We start from the raw sequence: 21,741 nt of genomic DNA, 5'->3' as shown, positions 1-21,741 counted from the left end.
ACATGAGCACTCTCAGCTTTAGGATGAAACCCACGCACCTTTTCAAACTTCTAATCATATGGGTACATTCTTGGGAAGATATACTACTGAATCCAGAGGGATTTGCTTCTGCATACATATGTAGCATGAGGCATTTTCATCTTCCCCTCCTATGAATTATCATTCCAGAGCCTTGAGGCTGTGCCAGAAAAAGCCCTTTCCATCTAATTTTGACAGTTCTCAGGTCAGAGCCAATGATAAGTGATTCTAAAAACTGAATGATCTGTAGCACCCCATAGCAACTGGTTCAGTGAGTCATCCCGAGCCATTCCTGAGACATGATCATTGTGTGCCTTTGTTTTCTTTTTCTCCTTACTGTTGTTCATTCCAGGGTTTGTTGTCTCCTTTTTCTATGTGCTTTTTTCTGTGTCAATGAGTTGTTATCCCTGCCTGCTTTGTTATGTAGTTTTCTCTTTTTATATTTTTATCTATATTATTGATACAATTGTAGTGAGCCCTTGGTATCCACTGGGGTTTGGTTCCAGGACACCCATGGATATAAAAATCCATGGATACTAAAGTCTCAATGGCTCTACAGAATGGTTTCCTTTATATGGAATGGCAAAATCACGATTTGCTTTTTGGAATTAAAAAAATTTAAACCTACGGATGGCTGAATCTGTGGGTACTAAATCAATGGATATGGATGACTGACTATATTTTAACTGTGACAAGTAACATCTTTTGCAGGGAGAAAGAGAAGACAAAATAGAGAAAGAAAAAGAAAATGGAATGTAGAATAAGACTAGCAAGAAAGAGTGTCCCCCAGGCAGGAATGATGCTTACAAGGCCATTCAATGCTAATCAAGGTGATTAATTACAACATTCACACCGACATCCAGAAGACAAGAGTTCTTTCTCCCACCCTGGACCTTCCACAGATATATATAAACCTCCCGTCCTTAGTTTTCCAAAATACTTCACAACCTTTGAGGATGCCAGCCATAGATGTGGGCAAAACGTCAGGAGAGAATGCTTCTGGAACATGGCCATACAGCCCAGAAAATGCACAAAACCAGGAATGTCACCATTTTGATGTGGAGGAAGAGAAGGGGAAACAGAGGAAAAAGAAGATTCAGAAAAAAAGAGAAAAAGACATTAACAATATTAATAGCCTCCCTTGTTGTAGGCTGGCAGTAAGAGTGATTGTCCTTGGATCAGTGCTTGACAGGTTCTAGTATAAAGTAAAAGGATGGAATCTATGTATAAATAGACACACACAGGTGTGCAAATGAAAGTTAATTTATTGGAAGCCAGCGCCGTAAAATCAAAAGTAAGGCATGATTTCTGGTAAAGTGATTAATTACCAGAAACATTTATAGTAGGCAACATTTATTATTAAATACTCAGCAATAAATCTGGTTATAAATAATCCTGTACAAAAGATCAAGAAGCATGCTTGTACACACACACATCTTTGACAAAAGTAGTTTCTGACGATCAAATGAGTTTTTCTCTATTTCTTTCTCACCAAAGGGTGGACCCCTGGGAATGTTATCAAGATACTTGGCAGACCACCTGCAGTGTACTGGAACACCACCGGGACTTAATGAAAGTGAGTTGATCAATTAGATTGATGCTGGAAGCAGGAACAAGTTGTGGATTATATGGCGGTGTGGACTCAGATAACACAGTTCAAAGCAGACATTGTGGATTATTTGCCTTGATATTCTGGGTTATACGGCTGTGGTGGAAACTGGTGGAATATAAGTATGCCAATTTACCTTATAGGGTTTTTGTAAGCAATATAATGTACAGTAAAGTCTCACTTATCCAACATAAACGGGCCAGCAGAATGTTGGATAAACGAATATGTTGGATAATAAGGAGGCATTAAGGAAAAACCTATTAAACATCAAATTAGGTTATGATTTTACAAATTAAGCACCAAAACATCATGTTATACAACAAATTTGACAGAAAAAGTAGTTCAATACGCAGTAATGCTATGTAGTAATTACTGTATTTACGAATTTAGCACCAAAATATCATTATGTATTGAAAATATTGACTACAAAAATGCATTGGATAATCCAGAACGTTGGATAAGCGAGTGTTGGATAAGTGAGACTCTACTGTATGTGAAAAGGCCTAAATACCCGAAATCCGCCAGATCCCATCTGATCTTGGAAATTAAGCAACACCGCTTTTGGTAAATACTTGGATGGGAGACTGCCAAGGAATACCAGGTTCTGTAAGATCTATTTCAGAGGAAGGAACAGGCAGAACCACCTCTGAGGCTGGATCTACACTGCCCTATATCATAGGATCTGATCCCAGGTTATCTGCTTTGAACTAGATTATATGAGTCTACACTGCCAGATAATCTGAGATAAACACATCATCTGGGATCAGATCCTGAGATATAGGGCAGTGTAGATCCAGAATGAGTGTTTCTTGCCTAAGTAACCCGTATGAAATTCACAGTTACTATGAATCAATATCTGAATTGAAGGAACACAAACACACACCTCCAATATATGTGAACATTGAACCAGCGAAGACTATTTTTTTAGTGTTGATCTAGCATTCTGGGAAATCAGGGTTCAAATCACTCTATATCAGGGCCCATCCAGACGGGTCCTACATCCCAGTATCTGATCCCAGGTTTTCTGTTTATCTCAGATTATTTGGCAGTGCAAATTAGGGTTGTGCATTTGTATAAAATTACTTACCGTTTCTGTTGTTCCATTCATATGGCCCCATTTCTGTTTCTGTCTGCCAGTGATGGAAATGGGTGCCTTTACAAATGGGTCTTTCCATCCAAGGTCCGGGGGGAAAAAATCAGGTTTTGGGCAGCAAAGTGCCAGGCACCTGCAAGCCGGGCCTACGGTTGAGCGCTCAACAGTAGGCACGGCTTGCAGGACCTACAATTGAGTGCCATGCGCTCAGTGCTCATAGGCCCTGGCTGCCAGGCCTATGAGCATCGAGCGTTCGGTGTCCAACTGTAGACCCTGCAATATGGGCCTATGAGTATCGAGCATTTGGTGTTCAACTGTAGGCCCTGCAAGCCAGGCCTATGAGCCATCGAGCACTCGGTGGCTCATAGGCTTGGTTTGCAGGGCCTGCAGTCGAGCGCTCGGTGCTTGACTGTAGGCCCTATGAGTCGGGCCTATGAGACATTGAGCACTCAATGTTTGTAGGCCCGGCAGGCAGGGCCTATGAGCATCGAGCGCCCGGCACTTGGCTGAAGGCCCTGCAAGCCAGGGCTTACAGCCAAGCGACAAAATCAGCAGAGGGCAATGGCAGCCGTTCCCCTCTGACATTCGTTTCACTGTTTCTTTTATTCCCGTGGGGTTGTACTGTTCTGTGCGATCCAAATGGATGAAACGGTACAAAACCACAAATGAACCAGATTAAACGGGATTCGAACCCAACCCTAGTGCAAACTCATATTATCCAGTTTAAAGCAGAAAACCTGGGATCGGATCCTGGGATATAGGGTCTATCTGGAAGGGCCCTTAACCTCAGAGAAAGGCAATGGCAAACCCTCTCTGAACAAACTTTGCCAAGTAAACCCTGTGACAGTTTCCCTTTAGAATTAATGCACATTGGACATGATTTAAAAGCATAAAATGTATGTGAAACTTTCGGAGCATTTGAAAGTGCAGTATCAAAGAGCAGCTCCACATTATTGTGGAACTGCTCTTTGCTATGAAAAATGCAGGTTTGTAAATCTCACAGTGCACTCTTGTGACAGCGTTTTATTTTGTGATTTTTTTGTTGGTCTGATTAATTTAAAATGTAACAACTACCAGTTAGTTGCTGAAGCCATTTCAAATTTAAAATGTTTAAACCATAAGGTTGAAAGCAATCAAAAAGGAACTATTTGAAATGTCTGCATTGCAGAAAAATATGACATGAATCGATTAGCATGCCTTTTCTTTCTTCAGAGTTGTCATCTGGGTTTTTTGAGGGGAAAACATCCTGTTACCAGAAAGAGGCAGTAGTTTTAAAATGTTTATTCTATTTTAAAATGTTTATTTTAAGTGTGCATTGTTTTAAGGCATCAAATAGTTGCCTATGTGTAAACCGCCTTGAGTCCCCTCCAGGGTTGAGAAAGGCGGAGTCGAAATGTTGTAAATAATAGTTGGTGCCTCTGAAAAACAAAGACATCTTTCTTGTCCAAAGCTCGCTGAGATGTTTCATATTCACTGTGTGGAATAGCATAACAATGGCAATAAATATGCATAGAAACAGCACATTAATACTGCAATCCTATTCATGTTTAATCAGAAATAAATGCCTGCCAGATAAATGTGCAACTTAATTGGCCCAGAGTTGCTCATGATACTTTTTTCATGTTTAATTTCAACAATTAAGATCGATTGTTCTTTGCATTGTTTATTCTGAATTAAAGATATCTGAAGCTACTGTTGTCACAATCGTTTAAAGCCCTCATTTCATTTTAGTGTTTATGACAACTATAAAGATGGAAATCTTCATACATACAGAAATGTTTATTCTTACATACAGGAATATTTATTCTTACATACAGGAGTAAAAATTTGAAAGATTTTCTCCCTCCTGGGTGACGTTAGGACCCCTTCCACACTGCTATATCATCCAGATTTTCAAATCAAATAATCCAAATTATCGGCTTTGAACTGGATTATTTGAGTCTACACTGCCATATAATCCAGTTCAAAGCAGATAATTGGGATTGTATATGGCAGTGTAGAATGGGCCTAAGAGAATCTTTGCTAATTTTTGAGATATTTCCCTACCTGCTTATCTTCCAAGAACAGATGAGATCTTACGATACCATTAAAGGTACAGGAGCCCAGTCCCGTATTTTGCCTCACAATCTTACACGTTATAGATGTTTGATTATCCATTTAACTATCATGAAATTGTACTAAACTACATTAAATCTGTGTACTGGTTTGCCCAATCAGTATTTCTGCAAGATGAAATTGAAGGGAAGGTTGCTTATAGAGATACTGTATAGTTGCAAAACTAGATAACGCCGTAGTAATTACACGTGATGCTGAAGTGTAGCATGAATCTTTGCATACTGACGCAAGGTGAACTTTTTTTTTTCAATTTCTCTGATACTGGCAATTAAGTCACAGCAACAATTTTGTGTATGCAATGGGAATGTACAGCATCTTTCTTTTTTTAAAGGAGGGAAAGAAAGAAGTGAGCACCTCCTGGTGCCTAATAGAAAAATTGCAATACTGGTGTCTGTCTATGTATGTTCCTAATAGCAAGGTTGGACTGACATCATTCCTGAGCTATATTGGTTGCCACCATCATGACCATCTTTATTATTCTTCTCGTTTCCTTTCTTTGATTATGTTAAAAATTCTAAGCCAGCCTCATTCGAGAAAAGATTTAGAGTGGAGTATGACTTTAAAAAAACCCATGCATATTCTTTTAAAAACTTCATTAAAACAATAAAGTTAAGACACATCATGATCCCAGCAAACTATTTGTACCGTATACATTTAAAATGCCTGGCCAAATAAAAGCATTTTGACGTGGAATATAAAAGCAATGCCCTTCAGACAGTTTTTAGAAGGGTGTTCCCAAATAGAGACACCACATGTCCTTTGTAAATGTAAAATGTGCTTTTCTTGGTGATAAAATTCAGCCAAGATCTCCCTCTGGAAAACGGGGTACACAGAAAGGATGTTATAATAAAGGGCAGCCTTTTTATTTGGCCCCCAAGTCATGTAAAAATGCTAAGGAAGCAGCAGTATTGTGAATGCCTGACCATTTGGATTGAAATTTACCAAGCAAGGCTGTATCCTTGTGATCCATCAGCAACAAAGGTATCTAGGAATAATAGAATCATAGAGTTGGAAGGGACCTTGTGGGCCATCCAGTCCAACCCCCCTGCCAAGAAGCAGGAAAATCGCATTCAAAGCACCCCCGACAGATGGCCATCCAGCCTTTGTGTAAAAGCCTCCAAAGAAGGAGCCTACATCACACTTCGAGGCAGAGAGTTCCACTGCTGAACAACTCGCACAGTTAGGAAGTTCTTCCTCATATTCAAGTGGAATCTCCTTTCCTGCAGTTTGAAGCCAGTCTTCCCCGTCCTAGTCTCCAGGGCAGCAGAAAACAAGCTTACTCCATCCTCCCTATGACTTCCCCTCACATATTTATATATGGCCATCATATCTTCTCTCAGTCTTCTCTTCTGCAGGCTAAACATGCCCCTCTCTTTAAGCCGCTCCTCATAGAGATTGTTCTCCATACCCTTGATCATAATGCTAAGTGATCCTGAATTTACGTACTTGGTTAAGATCCTAAGAACTGCCTCATATAATCAGATTAAAAACTATCATTTCCAAAATAATTTTCAAAAACCCAGGGCTAGGCTGCCAACTCCAAATTGCTTTGTCCTTTTTACCTGTTCCTTAGCAAATCCTGAGATCCTTCTTGTTCAGTGCAGCCCAATCTTGCTTTGTGTACGGATCTTTCATTGAATCCAACTGTGTTGTATCTATTAGTTTCATTATTACAATAATTCTTGTCAAAACCCAACTGTTTGTGAGTCAAGCTTGGCTGTGTTCATGTCTGCTTAGTTTCAGGTGCCAGTAGGTGGTGAAGATAGAACAGGCAAACTTCAGACTTCAAATCCCAGAAATCCCTGCCAGCTTACTGGCTGTTAGGAATTGTGAGAGTTGAAATCCAAACCTTCTGGAGGGCCAAAGTTTGCCCATGCTTGAGCTACAACAGTGGTTCTTAAAATGTGCTCCGCAAAGTATACTGAGGGGCTCCACACTTCTCTCCGCCTCAAGGCTTTCCATCCTTCTTCCTTCGCCTTCCTCTCCCCTGCCTCCCTCACCCTGAAAAGCCTTCCCTCCTCCCTTATCGCCAAAAGCCATTTTTCTTTGCCACCCTCACCCACAAAAGCCTTATTTTTCATGTTCCTCACTGACCAGATCCTTTCCCTCACTTTCCTTGCTTCCAAAACTCTATTTCCCTCCCACCGCTCAGGGGATGCTTTGATTGTGCTTTTCCTGCTTGCAGAAGTAGATTGTACAGGATGGCTCATAGGGTTAATAAACAACAACAACAAATGTTGTTGTTGTTGTTGTTGTTGGAAAGGCTGGGTGGCCATCTGTCGGGGGTGCTTTGATTGTGTTTTTCCTGCATGGCAGAAGGGGGCTGGACTGGATGGCCCCTGGGGTTTCTGCTATTATTATTATTATTATTATTATTATTATTATTATTATTATTATTATTATTATGACACAGCAAACAAAATAGATATGCTGGATTTTGTATCACAAAATCACAAGTCAAACACTTCCCAAGTGTCTAACAGACTGTGTGATGTATTTTTGGATGAGATCCCAGTAGGGTGGCCTTTTGCAGTTGGCAGATTGTGATTATTATTATTATTATTATTATTATTATTATTATTATTTGAAACACAACAAGATGAGTCCACAGCCAACACTCTGCTGGTTGTTGTATTGGATCACACGTCGGACACTTCCCAAGTCTGATGTATCAGTGAATAATGCGTGCAGATCCCAGTAAGGTGGCCTTCTGCAGCTGGCAGGTGGTAATTTTGTCAGCGCCGATTGTGTTTAAGGGCAGGCCAAGGTCTTTAGGCACTGCACCCAGTGTGCCGATCACCACTGGGACCACCTTGACTGGCTTGTGCCAGAGTCTTTGCAATTCGATCTTTAAATCCTCATATCGTGTTAGCTTTTCCAGTTGTTTCTCTTCAGTCCTGCTGTCCCTTGGGATTGCAACATCGACAATCCATACTTTGTTTTTTAACACGATCGTGAGGTCAGGAGTATTGTGCTCCAAAACTCTGACTGTCTGAATTCGGAAGTCCCAGAGTATCTTGACATGTTCATGATGTTGTTGTTGTTGTTATTACAAAGGCTGCTTAGCCATCTTTTGGGGGTGCTTTGATTGTCCCTTCTCTGTAAGGCAGAAGGGGGTTGGTCAGGATGGCCCCTGGGATCTTCCACTGAAATACTGTTAAGTTTATGTTGATCTAAAAGTTTTCCCATGTCTGATACGTAATATAATATATAATATAATATAATATAATATAATATAATATAATATAATATAATATATAAACATTTCTTGGGAAGTTGGGACTCCACAACAAACTTCAGAAAGGGCTCCATGGCTGAAAAAGTTTAAGAACCCCTGAGCTAGAATTTTGCAGGCAGGAACTTGTCAAAGAGGATGTATAACCTGGTATATTTTTGAAAATAGGGAAAGATATATTATGGTTGGTGAACATAACTATAACCCATTTTCCCAATGGTCTTGAATGCTGTAAATCCCTACTGACAGTTGCTGTTTCTCCTAGCGGGTTACTGGCTGCATCCTCTCCAATGTGAACACACCATCCCTGACTCCAGTGATTGGACAGCCACAGAACGAGACTCCACAGCCCATCTATCAGAACAACAACCTCGCAAACAAACCCACTGCAGGTAGGTCCCCACAGGAAGCAACAAACTCTGTCCAGACATCCTTAGAGGAGGCTGCGGAAACCTCCAGGGCTATAGATTTTCAAGCAAAGGCTACAGATGGGGAGGAAAAGGTAAACAAGACCATCTTTTGTTGCCCATGTGGATTGAAGAGCCGGCCTCAGGCAGCTGAATCTGATTATAAAGAAAAGGCAGCATGCCATTTAGTTTATTACTGCTGTAACTTTGTTACTAGGGAAGGAAAGATACGATTGTGAGATTTTGTGCCTCCTTAATCAGATTCATACTGCTAGCTTGAGTTACTATGTTCCCCAGGACATGAGAAAATGACCATTTACTGCTTTGCTTCTCTGAACCCCAGTGGCGAAGTGTGTTAAAGCACTGAGCTGCTGAACTTACAGACCAAAAGGTTCCAGGTTCAAATCCTGGGAGCGGAGTGAGTGCCCGCTGTTACTCCAGCTTCTGCCAACCTAGCAGTTCAAAAACATGCCAATGTGAGTAGATCAATAGGTACCGCTCCGGCTGGAAGGTAATGGCGCTCCATGCAGTCATGCCGGCCACACGACCTTGGAGGTGTCTACGGACAATGCTGGCTCTTAGAAATGGAGATGAGCACCAACCCCCAGAGTCAGACATGACTGGACTTAACGTCAGGGGAAACCTTTACTTTTACTTTCTCTGTGCCAAGTTTGGTCCCAGTTCATTGTTGGTGGGGGTCATAGTATCAGTGAAGGTACTGCAAGTCCCATCATCCGTAGCAAGTTTGGACCAGATCCATCACTGGTTGGATTCACAGTGGTCTCTGGATGTAGGTCAAGTACAACTCCTGTAAATCATGATGAATTCTCCCCAAACCTCTTGTTCAGTTGCTGATCAATTTCTCTGTTAAATGTGTGCCATAGGAAAGGGTTAAGGTAGAGGCAATGGGTTGGGTCATGCAAAATAAGGAACTCTGGGATGTCAATTCTGGAGGAAAAACAGAACATCTAGGATATAATTGTTCCCACATGAAAGCCTTCACTTGGGTGGGGGGCAGAATGGTGTTTATGGAGGACGCGGGCAGGGTTTGGGCTACATGTTTATGGTGCTCACCATAACCTGCATGTCATGGAGGGAGGGCTCAGTTGAAACTATAGCTATTTGCAGAGGCGGGAGGCTGTCTGTGTAAGTGGACACCTCCGCCACATACACACATACACATTTTTCACTTTTATTATATAGATTGTTTTTGGTTATTTTTCCAAACATACTTCATACTTTCTTGCAGAAAGATACAGCAGTCATGTAACAGAAAGATACAGCAGTCATGTAATAGCTTCTCTCATTTAGGCTGTTGTTTGAAAACAGTATTCTTACTAAAAAAAAGCGTTGTGCAAATGATGTTATGTGGTGGGGGGATAAGCAAAGGCTCTAGTCCTGTGCATGCTTTACTTGTTAGTAAACCCCATTGAATTTGGTAGGATGTATTCCTGAGGAAATATGACTAGGATCAGGCTCTGTGGGATAACCGATGTTGCATATAAAAGTATGTGGTGGGATCCCAACTGAGAGGTTGGAAAAAGTGCCAAGGGAAAGAACTTCTTTCCTCTGTCTCACTAACCTTTTCCCCCTGCTTCAAAACCAACACTAGCTCCCTGCTGCTTTCCTCCCTTCAGGGTTCATGCACATAACTTATACATATAAACATCTAAAAGGGGAGAAATGTCTGAAGGCAGTTTTATATAGGAAAGGTTTTGGCAGAAAAAGAGTTATGCATGCTCCCACACATCAAACTTTAGGCTGCTTTTCATTTAAAAGAAAAAATGCTAGTATTTGGTTATTCCCATTTGTATGTCATCTGCAATGTGCCTAATTTTCCCCCATTTTCTGACTGTCTTCATATGCTGGTGTAATGGAATCCCACTGAGGTCTTCCCACTACACACAGCCACTTCCAGTGGCTGTGTGTGGAAATCCATCTCACCAACATGTGAAGATGGTCAGGGGAGTTCATTTTCAGGAGTCGGGTTTTCCCCCAACTCCTGATCCAAGAGAGCGACAGGAAATGGAGGAAAGCCGGAAGAGGATGAGGAAAGGTCATGGGATGGCTGGCCATCCCCGAAGATGGATCTAGTCAGGGTAGAGCAAGTCCCCATTCTTAAGGGGACTTTCCTTCTCTTTCCTCCACTTCCCTCCCCCCCCCTTTCTCCTGCCCGAGGGATAAGGTCCTTAGACTGATCATCCAGTTGCTACATAAAATCGTAGACTCTTAAGAGCTGGAAAGAGACCACAAGAGCCATTCTGTCTAACCATCTGCCATTCAGGAATACACATCTAAAGTACCCCTGAGAGATTGCCATCCAATCTCTGTTTAAAAACCATTCTTTCAGGCAATTTGTTCCACTATCAATAGGTGTTTTTGTAAGGATGTTCTTCCTAATGCAATTGCAGAATCACTTTTATTCAGATTTGAATCAGTGCTTTATGTCATAAACTCCAGAGGTGTGGCGTTATCACACCCAATTGACAGCAGCTCCTAAAATATGGTTGTTGTAATGTCATGTTTTAGTCTTCTCTTCTTCATTTTCCCAACCTTGTTCCTCAAGGTTTGTTTCTATACCTTTTATCAATATCCGTCTTGAACTGTTATGCCAAGAACCCAAATTTACAGGTGGGATCTGATCAAAGCAGAATGAAGTGATATTATTACTTCCTCCAGTCCAAAGCAGTGGTTCTCAAAGTGTGCTCCGGCGGAGCCCCTGGAGCTCCGTGAAGCATACTGAGGGGCTCTGTGGTTCCCTCCCCCCCAAAACTTTCCCTCCTCTTTCCTGCTTCTCGCACTCCTCCCACCTTCCCAACCTTTTTTCCCTCACTTCCCTTGCCCCCAAAGCCGTTTTTCCTTGCCTTTCTTGCAGACCCTCACTTCCAAAACCCTATTTCCCTCCCATTTCCTATTTGAAAGAAGGGGGTTGGGCTAGATGGCCCCTGGAGTCTTAAATCTTGTTAAATAGATGATGGTCAAAAAGTTTTCCCATGCCTTATATACATATACATTTAAAGTAATATAAATTATAACGTATCTTAGGCTCCACGAGAAACGTTTGCTTCAAAAAGGGCTCAGCACTGAAAACTTTTGTGAACCCCTGGTCTAAACACTTACATATAAGTTTGTGAAATTGCTGCAACTGTATTCTAGGTAAACATGGCTAGGATTGACTATATTTTTGTACGTCCATTCATGCTAAATCTCAGAGTGAAGATATCAGAGTCACGGTTGGTGAGGACGAGGGAGAGGGCCTTCTCTGTAGTGGCTCCCCGGCTTTGGAACTCGCTCCCAGGGAGATCAGGCAGGCCCCCACCCTCCTCTCCTTTCGGAGGAGCCTGAAAACTTGGCTCTTCCAAAAGGCCTTTGATAATTGACCTTCGTAGATTCGACCTATTTGTCTACTTAGCATAGACCCATAGGTATGCCTTCTCAGTATTATACTTAGCACTTTAATGACTACGTCAGTTGGGCAACTACCTCTCTCTGATGACTCTGACATATTTTGCACTTTGGCCCAGATCTGTGATTTTAATCCATGTTTTTAACACCTTATTTTGTATGTTGACCTTTTACGACCATTTTTATCGATATTGATGTTTTATTGCTGAATGATTTGCTTTATTGTTTTGTTTGCTTTTATATTGTTGTGTTTGGGCATGGCCCCATGTAAGCCGCCCCGAGTCCCTTCGGGGAGATGGAGCGGGGTATAAGAATAAAGTTGTTGTTGTTGTTGTTGTTGTTGTTATTATTATTATTATTATTATTATTATTATTATTATTATTATTATTATTTCAGAGTGATTTTTCACTTAAATGTGGTGATATTTTAAATATTTTGATGCAGTTCAGGGAATCAAAACTGTAATGACAAATACAGTAGAGTTCCACTTATACGTGCTCCGCTTATCTGACACTCCATATTATCCGAGGTGCCACGTCGTATCCCCTCCCCCGCCACAGCCATGCATCAGCCATGGAAGGTAAGGTAAGAGTTTCCTCCCTCCAGTAAAGGCACTTGACTGGGGAAACATGGAGCGCATTGCTGTTTGGCAACGTGCTCCGCATTTCCCCAGTCTCAGTCAGGCCTTTACCGAAGGGAAGAGTTTTCTCTTCCCTCCGGTTAAAGCGCTTGCCTGGAGAAATGCGGAGGTGTTGCTCCGCATTTCCCCAGTCTCTGCCCTTTACCGAAGGGAAGAGTTTCTTCCCTTCGGTAAAGGCCTGACTGATACTTTGAGGAAACAAGAAGCGTGTTGCTAAACAGCAATGCGCCCCCGGTTTCCCTAGGCTGGGCCTCCCTATTATCCAACAGATCCAGTTATCCAAAAGGATAACTTTAACTCGGATAGCCGGAACTCTACTGTACTACCATCAGTATGTGAGATAAAGCCTTTTGCAAAATACTGTTTCATTTCTAAGCATAAAACTGCTCTCATTTTATTTTGGCCATTGATTTTTCTCCCTTTCTCTACTTTTTCCTTTTTTTAGTGAAGCTGTTGGGGAAAGTGGGTGAGAGCCTGAGCAGGATTTGCTGTGTTCGTCCCCCAATGGAGCGTTTCACCTTTGTGGGTACGTTAAAGAAATATAGCTTATCACTACTAGTTAAAAGTCATGAGCTGTGAGTGTAAAAAATCAGTCTCTTGAAATTGTCCTGGAGTCAATGACCTGAATCCTGTTGGTTAATTACACCTAGAGTAGACCTACCAAATTATTTCTTGAATGGCAATTCAACACATCTTGTTCGTTCCATGGTTCAGTTCTAGTTGAGAGCAGCAGTTGGATACCTATGAACATTTCATAGATGACCAAGCAATATTGAAATGTGGTCAAAATTACAAAAGTCATAAATGGAAGAGGGACCCAAAGCTAGAAGAACCTGAATCTCTGAAGTCTGGTACAGAACTACAATGTAGTCATCACATTGGTTGTCAACAGATCTGTTGCCATGTGTGTTATGTAGCACCTATTGTTATTATTATGTTGAGCAGTGCTATTCAAAGTGTGGCCCCGGACCAGTAACCATCCACAAACCATTAGTTACAGATCCTTAGAGAGTTTCCAGGAAATAATTATTTGTATCCAAGGGACACAAATATGGAATCAGTCCAGCACATTGGATGAAAAGGAATTTCGAGCCTCAAACATTAAATATCATAAGTAGCACTGGTTTGGAACATTGATTTTAATGTCATTGTTTTAACATTGTATTTTTATATAACCTATTTTAAGTACTTTAAGTATTTAAATATTTGGAGCCCCTGGTGGTGCAGCAGATTAAACTGCTGAGCTGCTGAACTTGCTGACCACAAGGTTGGCGGCTCGAATCCGGAGAGCGGGGTGAGCTCCCATTGTTACCCCCAGCTTCTGCCAACCTAGCAGTTTGAAAACATGCAAATGTGAGCAGATTGATAGGTACCGCTCTGGCGGGAAGGTAACAGCGCTGCATGCAGTCATGCTGGCCACATGACCTTGGAGATGTCTACGCAAAACCTGCTCTTTGGCTTAGAAATTGAGATGAGCACCAATCCTCAGAGTCGGACACAACTAGACTTAGTGTCAAGGGAAAACCTTTACCTTTTGCTTTATTTTAAGTACAGTTGTATGAATAAATGATTATTTACTTGTGACTTGCATTAAACATCAGAGCAGTGTACTAATGGGTAGACCTGCCACTGGTTTTGTGAAATCTAAGTTCCACCTTGTTCTTTTCCTCTCTTCCTCCCACCCAGATGAGAATGCAAATTTGGGGACAGTGATGAGATATGAAGAGATTGGTAAGTCAAGATCATCACCAATGAGTCAAAGTAAAAAAACAAAAACATATTTGCTAAATGTGGCAAAGGGAAAGGGTCCCTTCCAACACCATTAGTATCAGGAACCAAAGGTGACAAGTTTCCTAGGGGACCAAACAGCATGTGATATGGATGTTTTGTGACTGGATCCCTGATGTCTCCTCCTTATACAGGAGGTGGTTGTAGGAAGATCAGATTTAAATAGGGGAAAGTTATCCTTTATCACCTTTCAGTGGTCACAGCCCCACCATACTCCACACCACTGTTGTTAGCCACAGCAAGGAAAATATATGGAATGAATAATGCTCAGTCAAACTGAATCAAAGCAGCCATCTCTCTCTGTGTGTACACGTATGTGTAGTGTTGCCAGACTAAAAACTGGAGGCAGCTCCTGACCCTCTAATTGTTGTGAAGAAAGGTGCATTTCAACAGGTGTTGTTTGCCATGCAACCCAGACAAAAAGTAATACCTGTTGAAATTCTTTTTTTCTATACTGCTGTAGAAGGACAGAAGCCATCTCCAGTTTTCACTCTAATATGTGAGAGTGAATTCACATCAGATTAGAACAAAGTAAGAAAAGGGTTTTTTCCCATTGTAAGGCCCAGATTCCCAGCACAGAAGCCTTTAAGACAGTGAGATGTCATATGCTAGGATTTAATACATCCAGATGAATATAGCCATCCCACTTGTCATATACCATTGACACCATCGCACAGGTACACATCCTGTGACTCTGATTCTCTCTGGCTTTCTGATCAATTTGTAATAAGCAAATAATCTGGGATCAGATCCTGGGATATGGCGCAGTGTATAAGGGGCCTAGGAATTGCACATACATTTTGTTTTCCTTGGAGGACAGAATTATAGTTCTCAACACTTAAGGTGTCACATAATTTCTGCAAGCAAGTGCTGCTCTGATATGTGAGTCCACACATAGAGAAGCACATGCATTCTGTTCTGTCCTGTCTCCAAATGGCATTGGTTGTTTGCCGTGTATGTGTACTGGGATCTGCCCTGATATGGCAGAATATATATAAAAAGTGTTATTATTATTCCAGCGATAAGACTGCAGTGATTTCAAAGAGGGATGAAGAAAATGTGGCCTTCCGTGTCTTGTTGGACCATCTCCTAGCATTATTCACCATTAGCTATAATGCATAAGGTGGTTGGGAACTGCAGATCAATAGCATCTGGGTGATCATATGTTCCCAATATGTTTAATAGTTTGACAAATAGCTCCAAAAGAATGCAGAATTCCTAGCTGCTCCTTCACTGAAATGAATCTGAAGTTACTTATTTACAGTATTTATATTCTGCCCTTGTCACCCTGAAGAGGACTCAGGGCAGATCACATTACACATATAAAGCAAACATTCAATGCCATAACATAGAACAGAGACAGAGACAGAGACAGTCATCGGGCTGGCCTTGAACTCATGACCTCTTGGTCAGAGTGATTTGTTGCAGCTGGCTGCTAACCAGCCTGCGCCACAGTCCAGTTGAGTTTTCACTAATTTTCTACCGGTTTCTTGGGGATAGGGTTGTGAAGGGTTAATTCTGCCATGGAGGTATATTTTGATGTATTTAGGTGTAGCTTTGATTGATTTGGAGTAATTTTCTGTCTAGAATTTTAAAATCTGCACGATACAATGACCTTGGGGAGATACATTTTGCCCACCCCTCTTATATCAATTTGAATCTGATGAGAAAAATAATAATTTGCTTGAGCTGTTTTGAGTTGCTTTTTTTTTACAAAAGAGTTCTTTATATATTTTGGTGTTTTAGAACTGAAATGACTCCTAGAAGTCATCATTTTGACTACACATCCTATCCTGACAGGCACATTAACAGACATCCTGCCTGCAGCAAGCAGTACATGCAATCTGCTTACGCAGTCCATTGGAGAATTGCTACGACACTCTTATAAATTGTCTAAATCATTCCAGAGGCTACTTATAGTAGCAGCACAATCACGCAAGGCACACAGGTTGGAGATGCCTGTGAGAGGCAGCCAAGCCTGAAAACAAAATCTGAGAAATAGTTCTCTGTCAAAACCTCAGCTCTTTCCTCTCCTTTCGGCATCTTTTATCTCTGTCCTTCTATCTCTAGGTCTTGAGAAAGAGATAAGTGCAAGGCTATTTTTTGAGAACAATGTCTGTATCTCAATGTCTCTTTCTTCTCTCCCACAGAGCTCCGAATCCTCCTCCTGTGTGGCAGTGACTTGCTAGAATCCTTTTGCATCCCAGGCCTGTGGAATGAAGCTGATGTGAGTAGTTACAATGAGATGGTCAAAGCTGTAATCTGCTGTTGCTTGTTCCTTTGCTCTTTTTCTCTTGTCCCTCCTTCATTCCATCTTCTGACATCCCAGCAGCCACTAATTCAGCATAATATTCCATGTAGTTTTTAATGTGACAATGAAGCCACAGAGTGGTACGTCTGCTTCCAGTCTCCTTTTCCATTGGCATGAAGCCTTCATTTTCAATTCTAATAAAGGTAGAGGGACCTGAAGCAAATTGTAGTGCCCAGAACTGGACACAGTATTCAAGGTGAGATGTGACCAGGAGGAATAGAGTGATGATGATGATAAATAATAATAATAATCATCATCATCATTGTCATCATCATCATCATCATCATCTATATACAGTAGAGTCTCACTCATCCAACATAAACGGGCCGGCAGAACGTTGGATAAGCGAATATGTTGGATAATAAGGAGAGATTAAGAAAAAGCCTATTAAACATCAAAATAGGTTATGATTTTACTAATTAAGCACCAAAACATCATGTTATACAACAAATTTGACAGAAAAAGTAGTTCATCACACATTAATGCTATGTAGTAATTACTGTATTTACAAATTTAGCACCAAAATATCACAATGCATTGAAAACATTGACTACAACAATGCGTTGGATAATCCAGAACGTTGGATAAGTGAGTGTTGGATAAGTGAGACTCTACTGTATATAAAAGAGTGATGGCATCAGGGCAGCGGACAAGACAACAAAACTACAGGCCCCCCAACCTCGAAATTTGACAACACAACCCATCATTCACGGCTCTAGGTTGATACAACAAAAAGAAAAGAAAAATAAAGTCCTAATTACAGGGAGAGGAATAATAGTTTTTATCCAATTGCTGCCAGTTTGAAGGCTAAGCTCCGCCCATTTGGTCTTCTAACAACCTACTCAGCCCAGGGGACAGGCACAGTTAGGCCTCACTTAGGCCCTTTTCACAGATTATCAGATTTGAACTGGATTATATGGTAGTGTAGACTCAAGGCCCTTCCACACAGCTATATAACCCATTTAGAATCTTATATTATCTGCTTTGCACTGGATTATCTTGACTCCACACTGCCATATAATCCACTTCAGTGTGCATACTAAACATAAAGACAACCATACAACAGACATTCAATACCACCACTACCTCAACAATTTCTCACCAACACCACCAGACAACGCCACAGCAACGCGTGGCTGGGCACAGCTAGTAATAATAATAATAATAATAATGCATCATCCGAAAATACATCACACAGTCCTAGACACTTGGGAAGTGTTTGACTTGTGATTTTGTGATACGAAATCCAGTATATCTATCTTGTTTGCTGTGACATAATAAAATAATAATAATAATAAGTTTATTTATATCCTGCCTCCATCTTCTCCGAAGGGGACTCGGGGCGGCTTACATGGGCCAAGCCCGGATAAAAACAATAACCGTATACAATACATCAATAGACAAAACATACACAATTATAAAATTTAAACATTAACCTATAAAAATAAAAAACAGACTTAATAAAACATGAAATTAAAAACAGCGAGGTTGTAATAACAGACTAGGTAAAGTGCAGATTGTAAAAATTGTAAACTCGAGATAACTGATAAGGTGCTGCAGATTCGTGGGAGAGCTATTTGGGATGGGAGAAACCCTGAGTCAATGTCAAATTAACCAGGAAAAAGTGCAACCAGTGCAGAAATGGTCATGGAACAGGATTGTGATGGGAATGGGCAATCTTTATCCAAAGGCCTGTGTGAAGAGCCAGGTTTTCAAGCTCTTCCTGAATGCCACCAGGGTTTGGCTTGCCTAATTTCCCTGGGGAGCAAGTTCCAGAGCTGGAGGGCCACCATGGAGAAGGCCCTCTCTCTCGTCCCCACCAACCGCGCTTGTGACGGAAGCGGGAGCGACAACAACAACAACAACAACAACAACATTTTATTTATATTCCGCCCTATCCCCCCAAGTGGACTCAGGGCGGATCACAGTACACATACATGGCAAATATTTAATGCCGTTTGGACAAACAGAACAGAACAGACAGACAGAGGAGGTATATTGTCTTGAAGTTCAGTTTTTTGATGCCTCGGAGATTGAGACTGAGCTCGGATTCAGTCACAGGGGGATGCTGTTGCTCCATTCTCTATGATGAAGACCCATCAGGACTTCCTCCTTCCATCTTCCACTTAGTCACTGCATTTCTGGTTTTGTTGTTTATGGTATTGTAAAATACCTCCCCTGCAATTTGCGGTACCTAATTTCTCTACTTACAGCTCTAAGCTGTTTTCGAACTGCTTAGATAAACAGTGAGCTGGGCTTGAGGGTCAAGCGCTCATCCTGACCAGGCTTCGAACTGGCCACCTTTCGGCTGGTAGATCTTATTACTATTGGTGGTTTACCAGCTGTGCTACAGTCCAGCCCTGGTACTGTTTCTTCCCTCGATCTAGACACCATACTCATATTGATGCAGTCTAGAATAGCACTCCATACAGTCATGCCGGCCACATGACCTTGGAGGTGTCTATGGACAACGCTGGCTCTTCGGCTTAGAAATGGAGATGAGCACCAACCCCCAGAGTCGGTCACGACTGGACTTAACGTCAGGGGAAACCTTTACCTTTTACCTAGAATAACAGTGGCTTTTTTGTACTCACATCACATTGTTGACTGATGTTCACCTTGTGTCTATTAATACTTCTAAATCACGTTTACATGTACTGTTTTCAGTCCACGTGTCACCCATCCTATATCTGTGCATTTCATTTTTTTTTTTTTGCCTAAGTGTAGTATCTTACATTACTCCTGTTGAAATTTATTTTGATAGTTTTGACCCAACTCTCTTATCTGTTAAGGTCATTTTGGACTCATATCCTGCTTTCTAGGATATTAGCTATCTCTCCCATTTTATCAAATAAGGCAGACAAATAACAGTTGCAGCAAGACCACAGCATCTTTGCCTTGGACATGACATTGGTCCTTTCCCACTGCTCTCCCAGTGGAAAACAGCCTAGAAAGTATATCATTTATTATCAATATATTGACAGTCTCTTTTTGTAAAAGAAATGCCTTCAAAAGGTCTACTACTGGGAGAGCTGAAGGAAAGGAATCAACATGACATTATAGTTTCAGAGCAAAGACGCTGTTTTCCTACCGTAATGCTGATTTGTCTGCCACATGCGATAATTCTTTGATACCTGTATATGTCTCAAACAGAATGGCCACCTAAGTTTGAATTATAATAAATAAAAATAAAAGAATTCTCTGTATCCCAAATAGTCCACAGTGTAAAAGTAAGCAATTCTGTTTCATGCACCCTTTCAGTAATTCCTCTCACTGATTTTGAGGACTAAACATCTAAGGAAAAATATTGATTTGGAAATCTGGGAACATCTATGAAAAAGAGGATTTAAATTTTCAACAACTGGATCCATTAGAGAAAATATGTACACATTGTTCTACATAAGCTACACAACCCCAGAGATAATAGCTAAAATAGATAAATTTTTATCAAGGGGAATGCTGGCGTTGGAAGATGCAGAAAGGTACTTTTTTCCATGTTTGGTGGACCTGTAGGTTGATACAAAAATTTTGGGAGAAGGCGGTTAAAGAAACAAACAAAATGATTACTAAAAAGGTTCAGAAAACCCCCCAGAAATGCATCTTTTTGGATTATTCAGAGAGAGAATCAGCAAAGGAAATGAAGAAATTTGCCAGTACAGCTTTGTTGCTGCGTGATTAACAATAACAAAATCTTAGAAGGGGGACAAGAGTGGAGAGAAAACTATGAGAATATATTCAAATGGCCAAGATAACTAATGGTATTCAGAGAGGAAACAATGAGACCGATAAAAAATGGAGGCTCACATTTGGATATTTGGAAAGGAAGACAAATGTAGACTTTAAAGTAGTCTCAAGGGGAATTTATTGAAAACAGATATAAGGGTAGGTTTTAATAGGTATAAGATTCACATTGAGTAGTGTCAGGAGTCATAGGTGGGAGGTAAGGAGGGTAAGGGTTTGATAAATGTCATTGTACAGTTTCTGTTAGTTAATGTACTATTTGTACTTGATTTTTATTTGTCATTTACACACAACAAGACATTTAAAAACACAGCAACGAAAGAATGCTCTTGGGGCATTTTTGCAGAGTGTCATCCCAAAAAGATGTATGACGGAGCACACGATCACATAATATAAGTGCTAAATGTGGCATGTGAGCAGAGAGAGCCTTCCAGGACCCAATATGGTTAGAAATGTCTCCACAACAGTGCAGGAAATCAGCATTTTTCAAAAATAAACTCTGCAAGCGGTATGTTTAATAATAGCTACAAAACCCTATCCATCTTGCTTTAGGGGCTTGGAATCTGAGAACAGCCCAATAAAACGCAGCAGTAAAGCTGAACTATTTTTCAGACTGAAAAGAGGAATTGCAGACAGACCTGTGCCAGAAAGAGAACAGCAGCATAATATACCAATAAATAAATATTTGAATAAAATTTACAGATTTTAATGTAGTTGAGAAATATATGCAATATATTCCTGGCCTCTACATTGTTCCAGGGGCCCTGGTAGCACAGTGTGTTAAAGCGCTGAGCTGCTGAACTTGCGGACCAAAAGGTCCCAGGTTCAAATCCCAGGAGCGGAATGAGCGCCTGCTGTTAGCCCCAGCTCCTGCCAACCTAGCAGTTCGAAAACATGCAAATGTGAGTAGATCAATAGGCACCACTCCAGTGGGAAGGTAACGGCGCTCCATGCAGTCATGCCGGCCACATGACCTTGGAGGTGTCTATGGACAATGCCAGCTCTTCGGCTTAGAAATGGAGATGAGCACCAACCCCCAGAGTCGGTCACGACTGGACTTAACGTCAGGGGAAAACCTTTACCTTACATTGTTCGATGTTTGTAGACAACCAATTCAGAAGTGGGAAAGAGAATGGTTCAAACAGGAGGCCAGTTCACTTGTTCTCTCTTTTTAATGGTGTTGACCTTTTCTAAAAGGTTTTTTTCAAGTTTTTTTTTTTGAGAAACTGCAAGTCACTTCTGGTGTGAGAGAATTGGCCGTCTGCAAGGACGTTGCCCAGGGTGTTTTTGATGTTTTTACCATCCTTGTGGGAGGCTTCTCTCATGTTCCCGCATGAGGAGCTGGAGCTGATAGAGGGAGCTCATCCACGCTCTCCTC

At 41.1% G+C, this 21,741-nt stretch overlaps 1 protein-coding gene across 1 annotated transcript in view; it reads left to right on the top strand.

Annotated features, from left to right (window-relative positions):
• nmnat2 (nicotinamide nucleotide adenylyltransferase 2) overlaps positions 1-21,741 on the top strand; it is a 122,322-nt gene that overhangs the window by 87,838 nt on the left and 12,743 nt on the right. Inside the window, exons 4-8 of the mRNA XM_003223418.3 lie at positions 1,516-1,594; positions 8,336-8,462; positions 12,969-13,049; positions 14,210-14,254; positions 16,462-16,538. Of these exons, the coding sequence (XP_003223466.1) occupies positions 1,516-1,594; positions 8,336-8,462; positions 12,969-13,049; positions 14,210-14,254; positions 16,462-16,538 (409 nt within the window). The remainder of the gene's footprint in view (positions 1-1,515; positions 1,595-8,335; positions 8,463-12,968; positions 13,050-14,209; positions 14,255-16,461; positions 16,539-21,741) is intronic.

This window comes from Anolis carolinensis, chromosome 4, assembly GCF_035594765.1.
Source record: "Anolis carolinensis isolate JA03-04 chromosome 4, rAnoCar3.1.pri, whole genome shotgun sequence".
NCBI lineage: Eukaryota > Metazoa > Chordata > Lepidosauria > Squamata > Dactyloidae > Anolis > Anolis carolinensis.
Note: the sequence above shows the minus strand (reverse complement) of the source record. Positions and strands in the feature narration are given on the sequence as shown.